This window comes from Squalius cephalus, assembly GCF_949319135.1.
Source record: "Squalius cephalus genome assembly, chromosome: 17".
Lineage (NCBI taxonomy): Eukaryota > Metazoa > Chordata > Actinopteri > Cypriniformes > Leuciscidae > Squalius > Squalius cephalus.
In genome coordinates this window covers 321,211-338,205 of record NC_137138.1, presented here as the reverse complement: position 1 = coordinate 338,205, position 16,995 = coordinate 321,211, and the positions used below count along the sequence as shown (strand labels likewise).

Genomic DNA, 16,995 nt, shown 5'->3' with positions numbered 1-16,995 from the left:
TGGAGATTTTTTTGGGAATTTTACTAGCCAGGTACAATACCAAATCAAATTATCTGTTTTTACGAAAATCATAAAAATCTCAGAAAGTTTAAAGCTATTGAGCTACCAGTAATTATTATGTTACTGCCATAAAAATTGGCATGCTGTATTTTCTTATATAAAGGAACAATTTGAAGGGTTAAGAGCATGACAATTGGAGACTTTAAAAATAAGGACCACCCTAATGAGTACTTGCGATGGGGAATTGTTTAATTTGGACGATGGGGAATTGTTTAATTTGGACGATGGGGAATTGTTTAATTTGGACGATGGGGAATTGTTTAATTTGGACGATGGGGAATTGTTTAATTTGGACGATGGGGAATTGTTTAATTTGGACGATGGGGAATTGTTTAATGTGGACTCTGTGCATGCTCTTTGAGACAGTGACCACAGACCTGCATTATACGACTGACAGACAAGAACGGTTTGACCTAAAAATATCTAAATTGAAACTACTGCGTAAAAAAAGACACCTACATCTTGGATGGCCTTGAGGTAAGCTAAAACATACCAACATTTAATTTCAAAGTGAACTATCCCTTTAAAACAGTCAACTTGGATGTCCTTCATAGAAATGAAAACAAATATCTTCACGTTAGACAGTGAGATGTTAGTGAGCCGATGTGAGAGGCCCGCTGACCTGCTTCATCTGAGGCCACACCGCTGCTCTCGCTCGGCCTAACTCTCGTTCCTCGCACACTGCAGGTCTGTTGGTCAGACGCCAGAGCTCATCTCGGTAGTGCCTCGTGGTGAAGTCTGGCTTCCTCTCCTCTGCCCAGTCGACGACACTGTCCATCTTGTCAGCCCAATGCGGAGCGGTTTAGAGTAGGATCTGTTCACCCTCTCGCTCGTGTTTTCATTCGTAACGCTCTAGTTCAAGGACTCTTTCTTGTAAAGCGACGTTCTCTGTCCCGATCCTTTTCAACTCCTTTTCCAAAGTTTGAGTTTTGGATTGAGTCTTTTATTTCTTTGGCCACGCTTTTGGCCACTTGTGCAATCATGGCACTGTTGCTTTTCATTTGCACATTGAGTTCTTGTAACATGGCGGAGAAGTGGTTAACAGCTTCGAGTATTAGCACTGGATACCTCTGCTTCGTTTTTAGACTTCTTAAACGAGATGGGTATTTTAGTAGGGGTGTCGGGAAGAGGGGAGGTTTCCATGTTGCCACCATCGGCATCAGCGCAGTAATCACGAGGGAGACCTGCTGTTGCTGCATTAGCTTTCTTCATCTTGTTAGATAGCGGCATTTCAGAGTGTGGAAGTCAAATGGGTCACGTATCCACGTAGTTGTGTTGGTGGAATATTATTATTAAAAGAAGGACTAGTCTGATAGTTAGGGGACAAACAAACGGAGCTCTGGGTTATCGAGTGCTCAGTTCGCCATCTTGCTTAGAAAAGTTAAGTCCTGTGACTGGTGTTTTGCTCTTAGCGCTTCCGCGTTCGTCATTACGTCAATCGATGCGTACGGCCGTCTGCCAGAAGCTAGTTATTTTACTTTATAAAGTTTTAAATATGGCTTTTTTTTTTTACACAAACGTATCGCTTCTCTTCAGAAGGCTTAAATGTTTTAATATAGGCTAACTCTGCTTGTGTTCGTCTGACAGGAGAGTGTCATACACACCTAGGATGAGTCGAGGGAGAGTAAATCATGGGCTAATGTTCAGTTTAGGGGGAACTGTCCCTTTAAGTTCACCAGCCACACACTTCTGCCTGTGGGGGGGTAGATGACTTTATGCTGTAACTCAATAGACTGTAACGGCTTAAACAGACTTTATTTACTAAAATATACGCGAGAATTGGAATATCTGTTATTTCACAGTTCATATGAATATTAAAGATAAAAAGAAAAAACATCAATTGATGTGACTGCGAAGTGTCACGTGACGCTCTTGCCGCGTTCTAGAATAACGATCGATTGCATTAAAAAGTCGCCTGAGAATGTTTTAAACTTCCGTGTTAATTTGAGTTTTCTGCGTGCTCGTTTAGCTCCGTTATGGCTAGTTCACACTACAGGATTTTAAGCCCGATTTGCAAGTTAACGAGCTCGCCGACAGGTCGGGCTGTAATCGCGTGCAAATCTGCGGGTGATCCGCGCTCGCCAATCTTTAAGTGTGAAATACTTAACGACGCATCAAAAACGCTCGCGGACACATCGCCGACACCAGACAAATATCTAGCATGCCAAATATATATATGAGTGTGAACACCACAACGACTTCAAGACTCAGAGCAAGTCATGCAGACCGAACAGCACAGCGATCTGCCGACGTGTAAAGTGTAGTGTGAACTAGACTCAGTTGTGGATGTTCATCCGTGTAATCCGGTTCAAGCATGGGAATGTTGCTCTTCTTCAGGAATCACATTTAATGATTTCAGTTCTCAAATCACAATAAAATCCTCAGGCGCTGACATTCCACACACACACACACACAACACACACACTCTGACAACAAACACAACACTGTTATTTGCTAAATGGTTTTATTCACTCAATCGTATATTTTAAGTAGACATCACTTTTGATTCTTTGTAACCTCTTTTTTTTTCTTTTTCTGCCAACTCCAGTACATCAGTGTACCGTACAAAAATATATCTCAAATAAATGCAGTAATAAAAACAATCATTTAGTGCATTCACACTGATTCAGTGAAAGCCAGTAACGATTCAGCGTGAAGATTGAGATGAAATGATGAAGGTTTCCAGCAGTTAAGATCTCTAACATGCTCACAACTATGAATATGGGACTAGCCAAATAAACATCTTGTGTTTTATATGTACATTATAAGCAGAATAATTGAACAAAAATAAACAGCAGTTGAGACCATGTTAGTAAGCGTCAGAATGCCAGTCGAGTCCACAGGAAGACTGAACCCAAACGTGCACACGTCTGCGTGAAACAGGGATCTGAAGTGTGATTGGATTTAGTTTGTCTCGTGACTCATTGGATTACACGGAGAGGGCGTTCATGAGCTATACTGGGACCAGCCACCAGGGGGCGATCGAATGTGTGTGTGACATGCTAGAACAGACCTCATTCACACACACACACACACACACACACACACACACACACAAGCCTCTTTTCCTTTCAATGGTGTTTGGCAAACACACGATAATCACCGTACGATCCGTCAGAAACACTCAATCTCCCGACACTGATCCTGGAGATCGGATCAAGACATTCCTAATCACACATGAGTATGTAGAAAACATCTTCAAATATAGTGATGATCAGCAGCTGCTGATGCGATTTGCATATTTTGTTGAACTCACTCACTGGTCGACTCAGACAGACTTAGACAAACGGTTACAGTAACTGTGAAGATCTGAACGTCTCTCTCACACACACACACACACACACCAATATTTCAAATCAATATGAGGCTTATATAAACTTCTTGCATTATTATTACTGTACACAAACATGCCGTTTAAAGACATTTCGGTCTAATAATCTATTTCCCTTGAACACTAGCACGCGTCCGGATCGTCACACACACACACACACACACACACACACACACACACACACACACACACACACACACACACTTCTGGATAAAGTTCAGTTCATCCAGGGGTTTTCAAGCTGGAATTCATGAAAAAATGGACATAAAACAACAACATACTAATACTGAATTTGAAATGATTTGAAAATAATTCTCTTGTATTCTTATATTTGGCAGAAAAAGATTCGGTGTTCATGCACATCACATTTGATCTTTATCATATCTGGACAATGATGTGAAAACACACATTTAATAACATGGTTTGTGTCTTTTATAACGTGTTTTACTCACACAGAATGAACGATCATTTAGAAATGAACATGAAAGAAGGTCATCCTCAGTTTTGTGGTTCTTAAAAAGTTTGAAAACCCCTGATAGTGAAAGAACATCCCAGAATTCCAGAGGATCCTGAAGGCGTCAGACCCGGATCAGCTGTGGGATGTTCTGACCCAGATCAGCTCTGGGATGTTCTGACCCGGATCAGTTGTTAGATGTTCTGGGATGTTCTGACCCGGATCAGTTGTTAGATGTTCTGGGATGTTCTGACCCAGATCAGCTCTGGGATGTTCTGATCCGGATCAGTTGTTAGATGTTCTGGGATGTTCTGACCCGGATCAGCTGTTAGATGTTCTGGGATGTTCTGACCCAGATCAGCTCTGGGATGTTCTGATCCGGATCAGTTGTTAGATGTTCTGGGATGTTCTGACCCAGATCAGCTCTGGGATGTTCTGACCCGGATCAGTTGTTAGATGTTCTGGGATGTTCTGACCCGGATCAGTTGTTAGATGTTCTGGGATGTTCTGACCCGGATCAGTTGTTAGATGTTCTGACCCAGATCAGCTCTGGGATGTTCTGATCCGGATCAGTTGTTAGATGTTCTGGGATGTTCTGACCCGGATCAGTTGTTAGATGTTCTGGGATGTTCTGACCCAGATCAGCTCTGGGATGTTCTGATCCGGATCAGTTGTTAGATGTTCTGGGATGTTCTGACCCGGATCAGCTGTGGGATGTTCTGACCCGGATCAGCTGTGAGATGCCCGGTCCTAGATAGCGTGGACTCTCTGAGCGAGAGCTCTGAATGTGGGTCGATCGCTCGGCTCTGCAGCCCAACACTCCTTCATCAGCGCCTGGATCTGCAGGAGAACCGCACCGCAGGAGAACCGCACCGCAGGAAAACCACAGGAGAACCACACCGCAGGAGAACCACAGGAGAACCGCACAGCAGGAGAACCGCACCGCAGGAGAACCGCACCACAGGAGAACCACACCGCAGGAGAACCACAGGAGAACCGCACAGCAGGAGAACCACAGGAGAACCGCACAGCAGGAGAACCACAGGAGAACCGCACAGCAGGAGAACCGCACCGCAGGAGAACCGCACCACAGGAGAACCACACCGCAGGAGAACCACAGGAGAACCGCAGGAGAACCGCACCGCAGGAAAACCACAGGAGAACCACACCGCAGGAGAACCACAGGAGAACCGCACAGCAGGAGAACCGCAGGAGAACCACAGGAGAACCACACCGCAGGAGAACCACACCGCAGGAGAACCACACCACAGGAGAACCGCAGGAGAACCGCACCGCAGGAGAACCGCAGGAGAACCACACCGCAGGAGAACCACAGGAGAACCGCAGGAGAACCGCACCGCAGGAGAACCGCAGGAGAACCACACCGCAGGAGAACCACAGGAGAACCGCAGGAGAACCGCACAGCAGGAGAACCGCAGGAGGAGAACATGAAAATGCAGAGATCTGAGTCTGAGAGCTGTGCTTCAGTGGGAGTAGTGCTGGTTGGTATACCGGTTCATACTGAACACCGCTGTTTATTTCTGTCATGATATGAATGTGTAATATAGCGGTGTGTGTGCTATAACAGCGCTGGTAACACGTCGACAGTGTGTGAGAGGCTCTTTCCCTGCTCACTGCTGATGCTCAGGTGTGTGTGTGTGTATGTGTGTGTGTGTGTGTGTGTGTGTTGCTGAGACGGGGAAGATGGAGAGGTTAATCACTGATAGCTGTAAAATTATATTACAGTGTTTCCCACACATTGGTTCACAATATCAACTCTGGCCGCCACTAATAGATTCTCCAAAAGGGTTAGACATGTTGAATAAACATGAGCGCTCCGTTTCACAGTATCTTTCTTTCTTTCCTGATAAAGCAGCGTTTATGAGCCGTTACTACAGCGCCTCCTGCTGGTGCTCTTTATAAACACTGCTAACCTGTATTAATACTAGTGTGGGATTGTTCTCCAACATTCACTCATGACAGTAGAATAGAGTCAATCTACTGCAGTGTTTCCTCTCAATCAGTAGAACATGCGGTAACTCCCAGCCATGCTAGAAAAAATAGCCCGTCATATACCGTCAAACTGGTATAATTTTGAAAAATACCGTGATATAAATGTTTGGCCATACCACCCAGCACTAAGTGTAAGATTGTATTGTGTGTATGTGAGGAGTTAGTGAAGGCTTTACCTCAGCGGGACACCCCTCTGGAGACGGCAGACGGTAGTTCCTCTTCAACAGGTCGATCAGGTGATAAACGATCATCTGACCCTGTTTGTCCTCGCCCATCTGCTCCATGAACACCTGGAACCGCAACACCACACACACTATTAGCCCGAGGAACCGGGCCGCCACAACACAGGCTTACCAGACGCCATACATCTCGTGTCTTTTAGTAAGAGGATCTACACACCACCATATGCATAAAGCCTGAGCAAAAACCTTACTTTATTTAATGTATTTATATCACTTATCCATATTTTGTGAAATCTGAGTAAAGGGGAAATAGTAAAGCGTGACATTGCGTGATCTAGTTTAGCGCAGAATTCTGTTATAAACCATAACAGATCCAACAGCGCTGACGTGGACACCAGGAGAAACACTGTTCCTATGTGGAGCAAGTTATAAAAGGCCTTTCAGTCCACAAATCACCAACATTCACCATGGATTTACTGTAGTAACGCTCATTGTAACCATGGTATTGTGGCAGAAATAGTTGAATGTTTTTATTATCCATCTCAGGGTTCGTACGACCTTTTGAGAGTGACATTCAAGCCCTCCTCAAGTGATTCACACTTCTCCCAGCACCACAGAGATCTGAATATTACACAATTTTAATGTTATTTTTAATGTGACTTGTCAAACTAAAAGTCTTAAGATGTAGAAAAACTAACACCTTGTGGCAAACAAACACTTTTCTTAAAACGACTACCATTATAACCAGTAGATGGCAGCAGAGGAGCACTTATTGACTAATTAGCCATTTCCACTCCCCAACTTATAGTACGAACTTCAAAAAGTACGAAGTCACAAAGTCTCATGAAAAACTAACCCTTTTCTTCAAGTTGTGACTGCATTACACAGAAAGCAAGTAAAGAGCGGTTCTTTTATAGTCACTGAAGCCGTCGGTCGGTTCAGCACGACACTATAGAAGAACAATACCACATTTAATAAGAGTAGAACATTTAAAATTTCTCTAAAAATGAGGTTTTTGCACGTTATTGTTGTTAATAAAAGTCAATATTATCTGCTTATCAATTCATGCTTCACTGTTAAATTTCCAATAAACAAATAATATAATAAACAAGTAATATTATTAGTAATTGTAACGTCTAATGCTAATGTTAGCAATGCACGCTTCTCCACGTCACAGTTTGCCATCTGAGATAACCCTGCGGTCGGGTTTAAACCGAACACAAAGCCACTCACACAAATGGATAAATATTGATAGTGTTTTTGAGAATGGATACTGTATCGCCAAACCTATCGCAATATTCTCAACATGTATCCATATTTTCTTACACCCCTAGTCACTATTTTACTATTATCTCATTTCACAGATAGTTTGTTTCTGTATTGTTTCTATATAAAAATGTCGATACAATGTAAAGTATTTGCTCTGACTCTTGTTGTAAGTGATTTTGTTGCGTTATTAAGCTTGTTGTTGCCGTTGTTCAAGCAGAATGTGTGTGTTTTAATGTCACGCGTCTGTTCTGAGATGATCTCACACAGATCTGCATCGGCACTGGAGGGTCACTTACTGCTGGAGGACTGCAGCTTTTGTCACTGTATGTAAAGAGTTCATAGAGAACGACTCCGAAACTCCAGACGTCTGACGCCACGCTGAACTTGCTCTCGGTCAGAGACTCCGGGGCGTACCTTCATCACACACATCATCATCATCATCATCATCATCAACACATCAATAATGCTGAGTCACACTCATAAACCAGCGTGTGATGAGTAGTGAAGCTCTCACCAGAATATGGGGCTTTCTCCGGGCTCGCGGACCGTGTAATACTCCTTATCCTGAGGGAGGACTTTAGTCAGGCCGAAGTCTCCGATCTTCACGTGGAACTCACTCTCCACCAGGATATTCCTCGTGGCCAGGTCTCTGTGGACGTAACGCTTCGACGCCAGGTAGTCCATCCCCTACACACACACACAGAGACACGGACACGCATCACGCTCACGGTTATTCTTAATGAAGTGTGTGTGCGAGAGTGTGTGTTTGAGAGTGTGTGTGTGTGTGAAACCTCACCTTACAGATCTGAGCTGCGTACAGCAGGAGCTTCATGTGGTCGAAACGCTCCTTGTTTTTCGAAAGATAATCTCTCAAACTACCAAACGGTAGAAACTCCATGACCAGCCGCAAGTTCTTACGACCTGCAGAGAGAGAGAGAGAGAGAGAGTGTGTGTGTGTGTGTGTGTGCGAGAGAGAGAGAGAGAGAGAGAGAGAGAGAGAGAGGGGGATGAAGAGAGGGACGTGTATATGTGCCGCCTCAGGACCAGCATGCATCAGTCTCTCACCTGCGCTGTAACAAACGCCCTTATATCTGACGATGTTGTCGTGTTGCAGTGATCGCAGGATCTCGATCTCCCGCTCAAAGTCGCGCAGGTGTTCAGCTGAGCTGTGCTGAAGCTTCTTCACCGCCACCACCTCACCTGTGAGGAGGAGGAATGTGGAAGAGTGAGGAGCAGTGATGAGGAAGAGTGAGGAGGAGGAGGAGGAGTGAGGAAGAGTGAGGAGCAGTGATGAGGAAGAGTGAGGAGGAGGAGGAGGAGTGAGGAAGAGTGAGGAGGAATGTGGAGGAGAAGGAAGAGTGGGGAGTGATGAGGAGGAGTGAGGAGGAAGAGTGATGAGGAGGAGAGAGGGAGGAGGAGGAGGAGTGATGAGGAAGAGTGAGGAGGAGGAAGAGGGAGGAGGAGTGAGGAGGAATGTGGAAGAGTGGAGGAGAAGGAAGAGTGGGGAGTGAGGAGGAGTGAGGAGTGATGATGAGGAGGAGTGAGGAGGAGGAAGAAGAGAGGAGTGATGATGAGGAGGAATGTGGAAGAGTGTGGAGGAGGAGAAGGAAGAGTGAGGATTAAGAGGAGTGAGGAGGAGAAATGATGAGGAGTGAGGAGGAAGAAGAGGAAGAGGAGTGATGATGAGGAGGAGTGATGAGGAGTGTGGAAGAGTGAGGAGGAAGAGTGAGGAGGAGGAAGAAGAGTGAGGAGTGATGATGAGGAGTGAGGAGGAGGAAGAGTGAGGAGTGATGAGGATTGAGGAGGAGGAGTGATGATGATGAGGAGTGAGGAGGAGGAAGAGTGAGGAGTGATGAGGATTGAGGAGGAGGAGTGATGATGATGAGGAGTGAGGAGGAGGAAGAAGAGTGAGGAGTAATGATGAGGAGTGATGAGGAGTGAGGAGGAGGAAGATTGAGGTGTGAGGAGGAGTGAGGAGGAAGAGTGAGGAGTGATGATGAGGAGTGAGGAGGAAGATTGAGGAGGAGGAGGAGGAGTGATGATGATGATGATGAGGAGTGAGGAGGAGGATGAGTGAGAAGTGATGAGTGAGGAGTGATGATGAGGAGTGAGGAGGAGGAAGAGTGAGGAGTGAGGAGGAGGAAGATTGAGGAGGAGGAGTGATGATGATGAGGAGTGAGGAGGAGGAGTGATGATGAGGAGTGATGATGAGGAGTGAGGAGTGATGAGGAATGAGGAGGAGGAAGATTGAGGTGTGAGGGGAGTGATGAGGAGTGAGGAGGAAGAGTGAGGAGTGATGATGAGGAGTGAGGAGGAAGAGTGAGGAGGAGGAGGAGTGATGATGAGGAGGAGGAAGAGTGAGGAGTGATGATGAGGAGTGAGGAGAAGGAGGAAGATTGAGGAGTGAGGAGGAAGAGTGAGGAGTGATGATGAGGAGGCGGAGGAGGAGTGAGGAGGAGGAGTGAGGAGGAGGAGTGAGGAGGTGAGTGAGGAGGAGTGAGGAGGAGGAGTGAAGAGGAGTGAGGAGGGGAGTGAGGAGGAGGAGTGAAGAGGAGGAAGATTGAGGAGTGAGGAGCAGTGATGAGGAGTGAGTAAGAGCTCTCACCTGTGCTGTCCTGCAGTGGGTCGTAGCGGCACTTCTCAACGCTGCCGAAGTTACCCTGTACACACACACACACACACACACACACACACACACACACACGGGAGTCACAGGGCTGAAGCGGGACAGCTGAGCGGTGTGTAGGGCTGGGAATCGAATACTTGTTATAAAATTTTAATTTAGATTCCTCTTATTGATTCCTTTGTGAGCATTTCAGTATGACTTTAAACAATTCAAGTGTGAGAGACTCTTTTCTGTCTTCATGTGTATCAGTATATTGGATCCGTGCAGCTCTTAAAGTGACAGCAGCCTAATAATAATAACACTAATATTCCCGCTCTATAATAACACTATTCCTGCTCTATAATAACACTAATATTACTAATATTCCTTCTCTATAATAACACTAATATTCCTGCTCTATAATAACACTAATATTCCCGCTCTATAATAACGCTAATATTCCTTCTCTATAATAACACTAATATTCCTTCTCTATAATAACACTAATATTCCCGCTCTATAATAACACTAATATTCCTTCTCTATAATAACACTAATATTCCTTCTCTATAATAACATTAATATTCCCGCTCTATAATAACACTAATATTCCCGCTCTATAATAACACTAATATTCCCGCTCTATAATAACACTAATATTCCCGCTCTATAATAACACTAATATTCCTTCTCTATAATAACACTAATATTCCCGCTCTATAATAACACTAATATTCCCGCTCTATAATAACACTAATATTCCCGCTCTATAATAACGCTAATATTCCTGCTCTATAATAACACTAATATTCCTTCTCTATAATAACATTAATATTCCCGCTCTATAATAACGCTAATATTCCCGCTCTATAATAACGCTGATATTCCCGCTCTATAATAACACTAATATTCCTGCTCTATAATAACACTAATATTCCCGCTCTATAATAACGCTAATATTCCTTCTCTATAATAACACTAATATTCCTGCTCTATAATAACACTAATATTCCCGCTCTATAATAACACTAATATTCCTTCTCTATAATAACACTAATATTCCCGCTCTATAATAACGCTAATATTCCCGCTCTATAATAACGCTAATATTCCCGCTCTATAATAACACTACTATTCCCGCTCTATAATAACGCTAATATTCCTTCTCTATAATAACATTAATATTCCCGCTCTATAATAACGCTAATATTCCCGCTCTATAATAACGCTAATATTCCCGCTAATATTCCCGCTCTATAATAACGCTAATATTCCCGCTCTATAATAACGCTAATATTCCCGCTCTATAATAACACTAATATTACTAATATTCCCGCTCTATAATAACATTAATATTCCTGATCTATAATAACACTAATATTCCCGCTCTATAATAACACTAATATTACTAATATTCCCGCTCTATAATAACACTAATATTCCTGCTCTATAATAACACTAATATTCCCGCTCTATAATAACGCTAATATTCCCGCTCTATAATAACGCTAATATTCCCGCTCTATAATAACACTAATATTCCCGCTCTATAATAACACTAATATTCCCGCTCTATAATAACGCTAATATTCCCGCTCTATAATAACGCTAATATTCCCGCTCTATAATAACACTAATATTCCCGCTCTATAATAACACTAATATTACTAATATTCCCGCTCTATAATAACACTAATATTCCCGCTCTATAATAACACTAATATTACTAATATTCCCGCTCTATAATAACACTAATATTCCCGCTCTATAATAACACTAATATTCCCGCTCTATAATAACATTAATATTCCCGCTCTATAATAACACTAATATTCCCGCTCTATAATAACACTAATATTCTCGCTCTATAATAACACTAATATTCCCGCTCTATAATAACACTAATATTCCCGCTCTATAATAACATTAATATTCCCGCTCTATAATAACATTAATATTCCCGCTCTATAATAACACTAATATTCCCGCTCTATAATAACGCTAATATTCCTTCTCTATAATAACACTAATATTCCTGCTCTATAATAACACTAATATTCCCGCTCTATAATAACACTAATATTCCTTCTCTATAATAACACTAATATTCCCGCTCTATAATAACGCTAATATTCCCGCTCTATAATAACGCTAATATTCCCGCTCTATAATAACACTAATATTCCCGCTCTATAATAACACTACTATTCCCGCTCTATAATAACGCTAATATTCCTTCTCTATAATAACATTAATATTCCCGCTCTATAATAACACTAATATTCCCGCTCTATAATAACACTAATATTCCCGCTCTATAATAACACTAATATTCCCGCTCTATAATAACACTAATATTCCCGCTCTATAATAACGCTAATATTCCCGCTCTATAATAACGCTAATATTCCCGCTCTATAATAACACTAATATTCCCGCTCTATAATAACACTAATATTACTAATATTCCCGCTCTATAATAACATTAATATTCCTGATCTATAATAACACTAATATTCCCGCTCTATAATAACACTAATATTACTAATATTCCCGCTCTATAATAACACTAATATTCCTGCTCTATAATAACACTAATATTCCCGCTCTATAATAACGCTAATATTCCCGCTCTATAATAACGCTAATATTCCCGCTCTATAATAACACTAATATTCCCGCTCTATAATAACACTAATATTCCCGCTCTATAATAACGCTAATATTCCCGCTCTATAATAACGCTAATATTCCCGCTCTATAATAACACTAATATTCCCGCTCTATAATAACACTAATATTACTAATATTCCCGCTCTATAATAACACTAATATTCCCGCTCTATAATAACACTAATATTACTAATATTCCCGCTCTATAATAACACTATTCCCGCTCTATAATAACACTAATATTCCCGCTCTATAATAACACTAATATTCCCGCTCTATAATAACATTAATATTCCCGCTCTATAATAACACTATTCCCGCTCTATAATAACACTAATATTCCCGCTCTATAATAACACTAATATTCCCGCTCTATAATAACACTATTCCCGCTCTATAATAACACTAATATTCCCGCTCTATAATAACACTAATATTCCCGCTCTATAATAACATTAATATTCCCGCTCTATAATAACACTATTCCCGCTCTATAATAACACTAATATTCCCGCTCTATAATAACATTAATATTCCCGCTCTATAATAACACTATTCCCGCTCTATAATAACACTAATATTCCCGCTCTATAATAACACTAATATTCCCGCTCTATAATAACACTAATATTCCCGCTCTATAATAACACTAATATTACTAATATTCCCGCTCTATAATAACACTAATATTCCTGCTCTATAATAACACTAATATTCCCGCTCTATAATAACACTAATATTCCCGCTCTATAATAACACTAATATTACTAATATTCCCGCTCTATAATAACACTAATATTCCCGCTCTATAATAACACTAATATTCCCGCTCTATAATAACACTAATATTCCTGCTCTATAATAACACTAATATTCCCGCTCTATAATAACATTAATATTCCCGCTCTATAATAACACTAATATTCCCGCTCTATAATAACACTAATATTACTAATATTCCCGCTCTATAATAACACTAATATTCCCGCTCTATAATAACACTAATATTCCCGCACTATAATAACGCTAATATTCCTGCTCTATAATAACACTAATATTCCCGCTCTATAATAACACTAATATTCCCGCTCTATAATAACACTAATATTCCCGCTCTATAATTACGCTAATATTCCCGCTCTATAATAACGCTAATATTCCCGCTCTATAATTACGCTAATATTCCCGCTCTATAATAACGCTAATATTCCCGCTCTATAATTACGCTAATATTCCCGCTCTATAATAACACTAATATTCCCGCTCTATAATAACACTAATATTACTAATATTCCCGCTCTATAATAACACTAATATTCCTGCTCTATAATAACACTAATATTCCCGCTCTATAATAACGCTAATATTCCCGCTCTATAATAACGCTAATATTCCCGCTCTATAATAACGCTAATATTCCCGCTCTATAATAACGCTAATATTCCCGCTCTATAATAACACTAATATTCCCGCTCTATAATAACACTAATATTCCCGCTCTATAATAACACTAATATTCCCGCTCTATAATAACACTAATAATCCCGATCTATAATAACACTAATATTCCCGCTCTATAATAACATTAATATTCCCGCTCTATAATAACACTAATATTCCCGCTCTATAATAACACTAATATTCCCGATCTATAATAACGCTAATATTCCCGCTCTATAATTACGCTAATATTCCCGCTCTATAATAACGCTAATATTCCCGCTCTATAATAACGCTAATATTCCCGCTCTATAATTACGCTAATATTCTCGCTCTATAATAACGCTAATATTCCCGCTCTATAATAACGCTAATATTCCCGCTCTATAATAACACTAATATTCCCGCTCTATAATAACGCTAATATTCCCGCTCTATAATAACACTAATATTCCCGATCTATAATAACACTAATATTCCCGCTCTATAATAACGCTAATATTCCCGCTCTATAATAACACTAATATTCCCGCTCTATAATAACACTAATATTCCCGCTCTATAATAACACTAATATTCCCGCTCTATAATAACACTAATATTCCCGCTCTATAATAACACTAATATTCCTGCTATAATAACACTAATATTCCCGCTCTATAATAACACTAATATTCCCGCTCTATAATAACACTAATATTCCCGCTCTATAATAACATTAATATTCCTTCTCTATAATAACACTAATATTCCCGCTCTATAATAACACTAATATTCCTAAAACACTTCAATCACATTTCAATCATATCTTTGTTCAGTTGTATCTATTTGTTGCAATTGCTCATTTTTGATCTGTTATTTTTTAATTACTGAGGGTTTACTTGTCTTTAATAATGCTTGAAATGTATATTAGTTCGGCTAGTTGTTCTTCTATGGTGTTTTTAAACCACAGGCAGACGCTCCTTGTGTAAGAGTTCTTTAGCCTGTTAATTTGTGTTCTTGATTTTTTTTTTTACCTTATTGGAATCAAAATTAGGAATCGATAAGAATCGGAATCGTTAAAACTCAAGTGATACCCGCCCCCAGTCATGATGCTGATGACGAGGCTCACCTTGCCCAGCAGCTGGAGGAAGATCAGGTGTCTGGCCTCAAACTGAGTGGGGTCCTGATTCTCAAAGGCTCCAGCGAATCCCACCGGCCGGTTCCTGCTGGGAAGCGTCTCGCTCTCCACCAGCAGCTCGTAGTCTGAGGAGCACAGGAACGCAGGAGTCAGCACTGCGCTAGCTAGCCACTTGTGGGCGCGTGTGATTAGCTCACCTGGCGTGAAGAGGCTGTTGAGGTCTCGGATCACGGCTCTGAACGAGGGCCGGTGCAGCGGCTCGTAGTCCATGCAGCTGTTGATCACACTAGCCAGTTCGGTCCACTTCGGCGCTGGGAGCTGGTGCTTATCCTCGTAGAACAGCAGCTTCTGTGGGGCAGAGACCGTTAGAGAGAGAGATTGTTAGCTGCAGCCAATCACGCGCAGCACACAGAGAGATCATTAGCTGCAGCCAATCACGCGCAGCACAGAGAGAGCTCGTTAGCTGTAGTCAGATCGCAGGTGATCGTGATGCGTACGGATCAGCTCCCCACGGTTCGACATGCATGTGATTCGCGGATTAACTGCAACATTTAACCATCGTAGAGTGAAAGTTTGTCATTTGGACGTGTTTTGTCTTGCCAATTTACACATTCACATCATTTTAAATGCGGAAGAAGAGGCGAAAATCAGGACTCACGCGTTATCTGTGCGAACAGCCACACACACCCGAAGCGCAGAGAGAGAGAGAGAGAGAGAGAGAACACCGAATTGATTCCTCTTTTCACGTTTACTTGCCTTTGAACGGACACATACACACAAAATTGTGTGTAAACGCCCGTCTCAGCAAGTGCTCTCTCGGTTCTGTCATCAGTGAACAGTTGAGAAAGAAACTGGATGTCTGTCAGTTTATTCGGTCTTAAAGTGACAGCAGACTAAGGGTGTTTCCACAGCTGAGAGTCGCACCAAGGTCCGAACCAAACGTCATGTTTGGATACATTGTATGCATTAGGTTAGTTTTGGTTTGGTTTCACATTGCAATTATGCGGGCACTAAAGAACTTTACATGACGTACTCGCGTCCTGTCGTCATCATCTCTGTGGGCTGCATCTTGACCAAGCGGCAACCTCCCCGTCTCTCTCTTGAAACCAACACGGAAGTGAATTAAACGGCAATTCATCGACTGGCCACTAGAGGCCGGCTGCAGAAGTGAGTCAGATCTGCATCTCCCCCATGTTAAAATGCCCAACTTTACAGCAGAAAAACACACGTTTACAGCCTGGAGCAAACAGTGGCTTTGGTCTATATAGCTTATTTTGCCCTTCATGACGACTGTGAGGGGGGTGAATATTTTTATATCTCATCCGTTTAAATTATAAATTTCTGCATAATTAAGGGTGTCCACTTGAGAGTGACGGGTGGATTCCCGCGGCTGTGCTCATTAGTCATCATTAGCCGTCTGTCTGCTGTCTGTTAGCCGTCACGCCCACTTTAGGCTTCAAAACCGGTCTTCAGAAACCTACGGGTGACGTCACGGACACTACGTCCATATTTTTTTACAGTCTATGATCTTGATTGGTTTGTAAACGGACGTGCGTCTGACGTCAGCGTGTTGTCAAGTCGGCGGGTAACTTTGACAAGAATGAATGAACAGACGCGTATCGTTGCCACTGTACTGTTATTATTACGGCATCACTCCCTGCAGCACCAGCTGTACTCGAGGCTAGCTCACATTCGCCAAATGAACGTCCTCGTTGTGCGAACATTTTATCGTCGCCGGCAGGACACAGGACAAATGTGTGTGTGTGTGTGTGTGTGTGTGTGTGTGTGTGTGCGTGCGTTTGAATCCGCTGGAAGAAACACGGTGGGCAGGACTGGCAGATCTTCAGT

At 41.9% G+C, this 16,995-nt stretch overlaps 1 protein-coding gene across 2 annotated transcripts in view; it reads right to left on the bottom strand.

Moving 5' to 3' along the window:
- Positions 1–2,509: 2,509 nt before the first annotated feature.
- Positions 2,510–16,995, bottom strand: part of jak2a (Janus kinase 2a) — a 62,773-nt gene continuing 48,287 nt past the window's right edge. The window contains exons 15-25 of one of the 2 annotated variants that reach the window (XR_013818750.1): positions 15,345–15,495; positions 15,139–15,272; positions 9,915–9,969; positions 8,375–8,509; positions 8,106–8,230; positions 7,824–7,996; positions 7,606–7,723; positions 6,035–6,148; positions 4,554–4,685; positions 3,387–4,378; positions 2,510–3,120 (exon numbers count right to left, since the gene is read on the bottom strand). Coding sequence is in view for 1 of the 2 variants with exons in the window: in XM_079846855.1 (XP_079702981.1) it covers positions 4,596–4,685; positions 6,035–6,148; positions 7,606–7,723; positions 7,824–7,996; positions 8,106–8,230; positions 8,375–8,509; positions 9,915–9,969; positions 15,139–15,272; positions 15,345–15,495 (1,095 nt within the window). In the remaining variant the exon portion in view is untranslated. Of the gene's footprint in view, positions 4,686–6,034; positions 6,149–7,605; positions 7,724–7,823; positions 7,997–8,105; positions 8,231–8,374; positions 8,510–9,914; positions 9,970–15,138; positions 15,273–15,344; positions 15,496–16,995 lie in introns of both variants that reach the window. The other variant, XM_079846855.1, reaches the window with a different exon arrangement.